This window comes from Chinchilla lanigera, unplaced genomic scaffold (assembly GCF_000276665.1).
Source record: "Chinchilla lanigera isolate Chin_1 unplaced genomic scaffold, ChiLan1.0 scaffold00094, whole genome shotgun sequence".
NCBI lineage: Eukaryota > Metazoa > Chordata > Mammalia > Rodentia > Chinchillidae > Chinchilla > Chinchilla lanigera.
In genome coordinates this window covers 3,183,503-3,192,476 of record NW_004955495.1, presented here as the reverse complement: position 1 = coordinate 3,192,476, position 8,974 = coordinate 3,183,503, and the positions used below count along the sequence as shown (strand labels likewise).

The 8,974-nt window shown below is 57.3% G+C and overlaps 1 protein-coding gene across 1 annotated transcript in view; it reads right to left on the bottom strand.

The window, feature by feature from the left end:
- Khsrp (KH-type splicing regulatory protein) overlaps positions 1-8,974 on the bottom strand; it is a gene marked incomplete in the record, with an annotated part of 11,274 nt that overhangs the window by 1,880 nt on the left and 420 nt on the right. Inside the window, 16 exon segments of the mRNA XM_013505308.1 lie at positions 1-89; positions 171-259; positions 609-718; positions 797-957; positions 1,034-1,178; positions 1,281-1,381; positions 2,004-2,106; positions 2,221-2,319; positions 2,561-2,659; positions 2,787-2,961; positions 3,206-3,263; positions 4,999-5,070; positions 5,283-5,332; positions 6,100-6,139; positions 6,456-6,494; positions 7,078-7,174. Of these exon segments, the coding sequence (XP_013360762.1) occupies positions 1-89; positions 171-259; positions 609-718; positions 797-957; positions 1,034-1,178; positions 1,281-1,381; positions 2,004-2,106; positions 2,221-2,319; positions 2,561-2,659; positions 2,787-2,961; positions 3,206-3,263; positions 4,999-5,070; positions 5,283-5,332; positions 6,100-6,139; positions 6,456-6,494; positions 7,078-7,174 (1,527 nt within the window).

Genomic DNA, 8,974 nt, shown 5'->3' with positions numbered 1-8,974 from the left:
CGGCACCGGGCCCGGCGGCTGCTGGTAGTAGTGGGAGTAGTAGGCGGCCCAGGCGGCGTTGGGGTCCGCGGCCGCGGCGGCTGCTTTATCTGCAGGAAGGACGCGAGTGTGGGGGAAGAAAGGCACCACCGGGAGGTCCCAGGCTGCCGCCCCCGCCGCAGGTCACTTACTTGGGTCGTGAGGAGCGGGCGGTTGCCACTGGGGATAGGTATTGCCCCAGCCCTGAGGCGGGTACTGGTGAGGAGGAGGGCCGCCGGCACTGGGGACGGAAGAGGACAGTGAGTGGGGTGTGGTGGGCAGAGCCTCTGCGGGGAGCCACGGATGGTGGGCGCCGGCGGAGCGCGAAAACCCAGACTCAACTAGGCAGCCCGAGAGACCCCGGCCCGAGCCCGAGGCGGCACCTCGGCGGGAACGCGGGTTACAGCGCGGGGGCAGGCGGCCCTGGGCGTATGGAGCCTCCGGATCGCACAAACCTGCCGCTGTGCCAGGGTGGCACAGGAACTCTGGCGCTCGGGGACTACTTGGTGGGCAATGGGAAGGGGCCTGTCCCTTTCTGGCCAGCGCGGTGACCCTGCCCCAAGTCCCAGGAAGCGGAGAGGAATACTCACTGGGGGGGAGCCCCTGGAGGCCCCTGATTGAAAGGGCCTGGGTTGAAGGGTCCCATGGGACCTGCAGGGCCTGGTCCCCCTGGGCCTGGTCCGACAGGGCACAGCGGACCCTGGAGCAAAGAGAAGGTTGTTAGGTGGAGGAAGAAGGGGGTGTAGGGCCAGGTTTGCAAACCCCACCAAGCGCCCACCTCAATCTTCTCCTCAATGAGCTGCTTCGCATGGTCGATCTGCTGGGGTGAGCCCCGGATGATGAACAGTTTGAAGTTGGGGTCCCCATTGGGCGGCAGCTGCCGGGAGATCTCCACAAAGGCGCCCGTCTGCTGGTTGATGGCTTTCACGTTCTCGCCCCCTGCGGAGAGCGGTGGTGAGTGAAGGCGGGCAGTGAAGGCGGGCAGGCAGAGGGTGCTTCCCGGGGGCAGACTCACCTCGGCCGATGACCAGCCCGCACTTGTGGGTGGGGATGGAGAAGGTCATCTCCCCGCCAGGGGGGCCCCAGCTGCCTTGGCCTCGGCCCCGTCCCCGTCCCCCTGGGGGCATGCCTGGTCCTCCGGGAGGGCCTGGGGGCCCACTCTGCTGGACAGGGAGGAAAGGGTCAGGATACTGGCCCAGCTCTGCACTCTGCCAACCTCCCGCGAGCCTTACCAGCCCAACCAGGACTCCTAGGCCACCTACCCTGAGGCTCTGGAGCAGGTCGTTGATAATCCGGGCCGCGTGCTCACATCTGTCTGGGGGACCCATGATGTGAGCGATCTTCTCGGGTCCTGTCCCATCATCTGAGGCCAGCATCAAGAGAGCAGAGAATGGTTTCAAAGAAAAGCAAAACCCCAAATCTTTGTGACTTCTTTGACCCTGGGGCCACGTCAGCTGCCTGCAGGTCCAGAGCATGGTGCTACTCCTGAGCACCACTCCCTCCGGGGCTGGGGGCCGGCCTACAGAGGGGGGCAGGATAGCTTCTCGACACCCCCAGAGCCAACTGAGCAATTTTCCAAAACAGATTTCTGAGAAGCTGTGTGGGCATGTGTGTGCCTCTGCCCACAGACACGCTGCTCAGAGGCCCTCATGAGGGCTGGCAAGGGCCTGGGTTGGCATGGCAGGTGACCCAGTGTGCCAGGTGGCCAGGCTACCCTGTGGTGCTGGCTGTTTAGGGGAGACAGGAGGACATTCCCTGCAGATCTGGAAAGACCCCATATGGCCACCTTGCACATGGCTGCCACAGATGATGGCAGCGACCAGGCCCGTTCTGACGGCGGGACTGCGCGAAGGGGCCCAGAGGCTGCAGCCTGCCCGCTGAGCCTCACTGCCTTCCATCAGCCTCCCAGGGAGGGCAGCAGACAGGTGCGGGACGGGCCCTCAGCTATGACAGTGCCCCACCGAGGCCCCAGGCTCAGCCCTGACCTTGCTTGAACTGAATCCGCACCCCTGCGTCATTCTGGATCTTCTTGATCATTTCACCGCTCCGGCCAATGACCACCCCGACAGAATGCCTGGGCACCGGGACCTGAGGAGGGCGGGAGACGCAGAGCTCAGCCCACTTCTGCTCCCCACTGGCCTTGAGAGGGCCATTGCCCACCTCCCGGCCCTGCTCCCTCTACCCCTCTGGGCCAGAACTCACATCAATGCCCCCGCCAATCCGAGATCCATACTCATTCCGGTCCCCAAAGCCACCCTGGTCGCGTTCACGGAGGATGTCCATCACCATCTCGCAGGCTTGCTGCAAAGACGCAGGCGTGGTTGGCACGGGGGCAGCGTACGTCCAGTGTGCCCCTGCCCAGCCCACTAGGAGCCTGGCAGTACCCCACAGAGCTCTTTATCTGCCACCCTAACAGGCAGCCCTCTCTCCAGATAAGTAAACGGAAGGTGGGAGCTGAGACCGCTTGCTCGCCGCACACAGCAGGGAGGGAGCCCTTTGCACTTCCCAGCCGCCCAGGACCCAGCTCCGGGGGTGTGCTCACCTGCACTTTGTAAGGATCCCCGATGATCCGCAGGGGCTTGTCCACGTTCGTGTTCTGGGATCCATCCTGAATTAGGATCATCTTCACCCCGGCGCGCTCCTTGACAAGCCAGAGAGAGTAATGGTCAGTGCTGGGCCTTCCCGGGCTGCTTGGAGCTGGGGGTGGGGGTGGGAGGGCTGTGCAGACACGGGGCGGATCTTGGCCACGGCCTGGGTGCCACCCTTACCTGCAGCTGCTTAATTGTCTCCCCTCCTTTGCCGATGACCAGGCCGGCCTTGCCCGCAGGGATCATGATCTCCTGCACCGTGCCGTTCTGGCCCCCATTGGCGTTGTCGTGGAACTGGCCTGGGGGGCCCCCGCGACCCCGAGATACAATGTCATCCAGCATCATCTTCGCTTTCCTGGGAAGAGGAAGAACAGGGTGAGGCCGCTCGGAGGACAGCATGGTCTGGTGCCCCACACAGCACAAAGGGGAGGGAACAGCCCAGATGCCGAGAAGGAGGGCCAGGCACTGGGGCTTGGGGCTTTACCGGATGCGGGAATTCCTGGGACTCAACCTGCCAACCCACCTCTCTGGAGGGGAGAGGGGACACCTGTGGGAAGGTGACAACGCCCTCCTCACTGAGGCCCCCACTGGGGACTTACTGGACAGACTCAGGGGCTCCTGTCAGGGACACGCTGCGCTCAGGTAGGCCGCCACTGTCTAGAGAGAAGAGGAAACGGTCAGTATGCGCCCAGGCCTTACACCTGTGAGGGCTGAAGAGCAAAGTTCCAGCATCCACAGCCGCTCATCACCATGCCTCAGTCTGACAAGTCAGTCTAACTCCCCCATGCCTAGAAGGCTACTCAATGCAAGACCCAGGTCAAGAAACTTTGAGTCCAGCTGGTGTGGTGGTGCACGCCTGTAATCCTAGCACTAGGGAAGCTGAGGCAGGAGGATCACTGTTTTGAGTGCAAGGCCAGCTTGGGCTACATACTGAGCTCAAGGCCAGCCTGAACTACACAGTGAGACTGTCTCAAAAAAACAAAAACTGATGAATGGATAAAGATGCGGTATTTTTATTTTTTGGTCTTTTTGAGACAAGGTCTCACTATACAGTTCAGGCTGGCCTTGAGCTCACTTTGCAGCCCAGGCTGGCCTCAAGCTCGCAACGATTCTCCTGCCTCAGCATCCTGAGTGCTGGGATTACAGGTGCATGTCACCACACTCAGCAAGATGTGGTACTTTTGTACAGTGTAGTACTGCTCTGCTGTAGATATTTCTAGCTAAATGGATGCCCTGTGAGGCCGTATTCGTAAGTGAAATAAATCGGATAGACATGTTTAAATACTGCATTGTTTCTCTGATGTGAAAACAAAGTGTAAACAAGGACCAAACTGTCTAACAGATATTGGGAAATGGGAAGGAAATGTTCAAATGAAAAGAGAAATGGGGGATGAAAAAATGGACAAGAAAAAAGAATAGCAAGAAAAAACGGGAACAAAGCTTTGTAAATAAGAGGAAAAAAGGCTGAAAGGAGGGACGGGAATGGGAAAAAAAGAGGCAAGATGTACCATAGGTATGAATTCCCTATGATGAATGACGTATCAAAAATGCAGCAATAAAATGAAATAAAAAAGCCACACACACAAGAAACTAAAACAAAAGCATCAAAAAGCTTCCAGTCCATCATGGGAGAAGACCAGGTGGGGGAAAGGCAGGCTTTAGGTCTGAATCCCACGTCACTCCTACTCTGCCCAGGATCCCATAAGTCTCGAAAAAATCCGAGAATCCTCAGAAAGGAGTGATGACACAGGCACTTTGCAGCTCAGGAACTCAAGGTTCTGAGGGCAGGCAGATTTGTCTGAGGTTAGCTGTGTGGCCTGGACTGGGAATCAAACCCAGGCCTGACCTCTGTGAGCTTAATCTCACACCCCACTCCATGGCACCTGTTTCTCCTTTTCAGTATTTCTTTCTTTTTTTTTTTTTCTCTTCCCTTTTTCCTTTTTGAGACAGGGTCTTTCTATGCAGGTCAGGCTGGCCTTGAGCTCACTTTGTAGCCCAGGCTGGTTTCAAACTCCCAATCCTCCTGCCTCAGCCTCTGGAGTGCTGGGATTACAGGCGTGTGCCACCACGCCTGGCTTTTTTTTTTTTTTTCGGTATTTCATTTTAGTGACAACTCACGAGACCATTCAGAGGATGCTGCCTGGAATGCGCCCCCCTGCAACAAACCAACCCACCCACCCAGTCATACCTACTCGTTCTAGAACTATACGAGTTTCAGTACTGTACTGAGCCTGGTAAAAAGTTAGCACCCAATAAAAGAGTTAATCTGCCTTCTACAGGGTCCCAGGAAAAATGAAGGGCTTAAAGAAAAGCACAAAGAAGCTGAGCCTAAGCCAGAGCCAGGGTCTACCCTAGACCCACCCTGGCAGGAAGCTGAGTCTCCCATGTATACCTGGAGAGATCTGTACTTTACAACCCGAATCCTGTTGGATTTTGTTAATTTGTTCACCACCTCTTCCAATGACTAGACGGAGAAAAAAGGAGAAAACAGATGAGCTGAAGGAGGCTCGAACTTAGCACACTGGGGTGGGGTTTCAGGGCAGCCCCTTTGAGGGACTGGGGGGCACAAGTCATTCTCAGAGCTCCCCATTCTCCCTGCTCATGAGAGAGAACACAAGAGCCCCTCAGAGCAGGGCTTCCAGGACACCACCTCTCACCATGGAGACCCACACTCACTTAGGCCAACCATGCCATCCGGGACCCTGTACTCTTCTGTCATTGAAGTCCTGCAGAGACAAGACACGGAGAGTCAGGCTCCAATGGGAGGAGGACAGGAGCCTGGGGGGTCTTTCAGAGAAAATGCCCCGCTGGAAGCCACAGCTCTGCCCCTCCAGGCTGCAGACCCTGCTTCTCACAAGCTGGGGACCAAGTCCCCACAGGCCCATGCAGACTGACAGCAAGCCGCACAACTTCTTAGAGCCTTGGTGGCTCTAGCTGTGCCAACAGGGCTGGTCTGGGGCAGCAGCCTGTGGTCACCACTCAGGCTCAGGGTGAGAGCAAGAGCTTAGGAGTTTCTCCAGCAAGCTGACAACCATTTTATATCTCACTGAGAAGTTGGTTACACACGCTATTCCTTTCATTTTTGCAGTGAATCCTGTTTACTGTATTTTATAACACTATCAGCCTGTTGAGAAAAGAAAAGCCATGGCCCTTTCCAAACAACCCGTGTGGGGCTCACCCATATCCACCTGAGGTGGCCAAAGGCAGCAAAGACCACAGGCTTGGCAACACTCAGTGGACCAAAGAGGCGCAGAGATGGACCCTGTGTGCCTGAGCACTCCAGCTGGGGGAGGGAGCGATGCGGCGGAGGCCTCCCTGGGCCATGACAGCCACCAAGCCCATCCCTACAGCCCACACCAGGCAGGAACAGAGCAGATGGGGCTCTCTGCCCCCTTCTGCGGCCATGGCTTGGGAAAACCCCAACAGCGCACCTCTGACAGCACGCGAGATGGGAACGGTGGAGAATGCACGCGTCCTCCACATCACAACTCACCGTGGTGGAGGATGGATGGGTCCAAGCTGAGAACTGATCGCTGTGGACAGAAATCCCGAAGGGAATGTTGGCTGGGCTCCTCTCTGGGGACACACGTGCCTGTCCCAAGGCAGCCCTGCCCGCAGAGGCCAACTGGTACTCATCACAGCGGTTCTGCACCGCCTCCCACACCCGACGGGCCCTGCAGCCCCACCTCACGGTGTTCTGGGATCCCTAAACTCCTGGGGGCCCTGAAACGTGAACACTGTGCACCTCCAGGAAGGAGGGGTGCTGTCAGCTCAGTGCTTCCTGCTCTGGACTCCCCATAACCTCCAGCCCCTGAAGTCGCCTGCACCCATGTCACCCAGTGGACTTACAGTCTCCCTGGGAAGCCAGCTTCTTGCTCTCCGGCTGATCTGTGGAAGAAAGGATGTCAGCGGCTGCACACACCCACCCGACACTGGTACCCCATCGGGGGAGACAACTTCCCCTTCCCTGATGAAAACCCAGACAGAGAAGGAGATTGGTGGTGATGGTGAGGCAGACAAACACACTCCCCTCCCTCAACCCCGCCACCAAGACCCAGCGCTCTTTTCAACAAGTGGACACTGATGACGGCACTGAGTTCTCGAAGTTACGCACCAGGCCGGCCCAGGGGCCAGGGCCTGCGCTCAGAAGAAGAACTGTCCCCTAGGTAATGCTGCATGTCCTGGGGTTGGCCCAACTGTATGGCAGGCTCTGTGGCTCCCCAGCCTCCCACCAGGGAGGAACGACCTCGGGAATTTACAACCTGGCCCCAGTCACAATCAACCTGCCCTCCTCTCAGTCACCGGATACCTCAGGGTGGCAGACAGAACAAAACCGAATGAACAAAGCTGGGCTCACCAAGGTTTTAGGAGACTGCACAGTAGCGCCCACTCTGAGCCCCAGTCCAACAAACAGAAACCCTGCTCCTGCCCCAGCCTCGCCTCCCAAATGAAAAGCAGCAGCGAGAGTTACCTCCATCTTCCAACTGTCTCTTTTGGACCCCAAAACCAAAATCAGGAGTGCTGTTATTCACGGTTGTGGCAGCATCACCTCCGATTTTGGCTGCGATCTGGAAGTAAGTAGGAAGCACAGAAAAATCACCACCCAAACCCAGCACCTTAGCGCTGGCTGGCTGGCTGGCTGGCTGGGGCGAAGGGCCTGCAGGTGTTGAAGTCACCCTCACCGGGAAGGAGATTTCAGAAGGCCTTCAAGCCCTCTAGGAACTCCGAAACCTCCCTTTTCCCTTTTTTGGTGGGATCTGGGCCATAACTGTGGCAGCCAGGCTGTCATCCACACCGATTCTTTTCTGAGGGATCAAAGAAACAGCAGCTCTGGTTCGAGGCAACGTCCTGGGGTCACCCCCAAGAGGAGGACCTCATGCAGGCGCCCTGTTGCAAGCAGAGCACTGGAATGTGTGACTTCAGCCCAGTCTATGCATCCACCACAAGTACAACTTTCCTTCATCTCCCTCACCTTCAAAAGTCTTCACAAAAAGTATACAGAACAGCTGCAGATATAGCTCAGTGGCACAAGCGCCTGCCTGGCAAGCGCAAGGTCGTGAGTTCGAGTCCCAGTATAAAAAAAAAGCATATGGAACAAATCCCAGGGTACATTTTGCTTCAGGACAACTGAAATCTTCATGCGACCAAAACGAAAAACCAACCTCTCTCTCTGAGACAGGTCAACAGACAGCGTCTTTCTATGTAGTCCAGGCTGGCCTTGAACTCACTATATAGCCCAGGCTGGACTTGAACTCACAGCAATCCTCCTGCCTCAGCCTCCTGAGTGCTGTGATTACAGGTTTACAGATGAGGGATACCCCCTTGGCTCAAAGACCCCTTTGAACACACAGGTTACATTTTAGATACATGAAGAGTAACTTTCAAATAAACTTTTATATAGTAAACAAACTTAAGATCACAGCCCGTGGCCTGGAAACCCAAACCCTGAGCTCAGGATCTATCTATGCAACGCTCTCAAAAAATGTATTTTTAAAAATGCTTACCCTGAAACAAATCTCTCGGGATGCTCATGTGGGGCTGTATGTCAGCCCAACCGACAATAGCGACTTCCCAAGTTAAAGCTGCCCCAGAATTAAGACATTCTGGGGGCCAACCAAACCAAATACACCTTACAACCTACTCTACTCTGGAGGTGAGGTAGGCAGAGACCACACCTGGGGAAACCGCTGGCGTCTAACGGATCCTCCCGCCTTGGGAGGAGCCAGTCCTCAGCCCAGAGGCACTGGGACAACCTCGCAGGGCTCTGAACAGCCAGGCCCACGGCCGATCTGCTTCCTGAAAGGGCGGCAAGGTCTGCCCATTCTAAGGGCTAAGGAACCCAGCATGGGACACTTCCTGTTGCCATCACGCCTGAAAAACACGGCGGTGGGACCCTCTCCCTCTTCCCAAAGACACCCAAGTGCCAATACTTAGGCCGTCTTCCCCATCTCGCCCAAACGAACTGCCACTTGGGCACAAAAGGGTCCCCTCAACACTTTCCAAACAAGATGTAGGACCGCCCCCACCAAGTCCCTCTTCCCAGCGCGGACGTACTGGTGGAACTGGGGTCCAACGCAACCCTCTGCCCTGCTGCGGGAAGGGCAGGGGCGCAAAGCGAGAGCCTTCACGCGGGAAGGAGCGCCCTTTTCCTCCGGGGACCGGGGCGTGGGGGCCCTCCGAGTCCACAGGGAGATCCGAAGTGGGTGCCGAGCCCCGGGCCCCCGTACGTTCAGGGGCAGCTCCTGGCGATGCCCAATACGCCCCCGGCACCCGCAGGGGGGTCACTCGCGAGAAACCCACGGGAGGGCCGGGACCCCGCCTGCCACCACGTGACCCGGCGGCCCGCGGCCCCCGCCCCCGGCGACCCC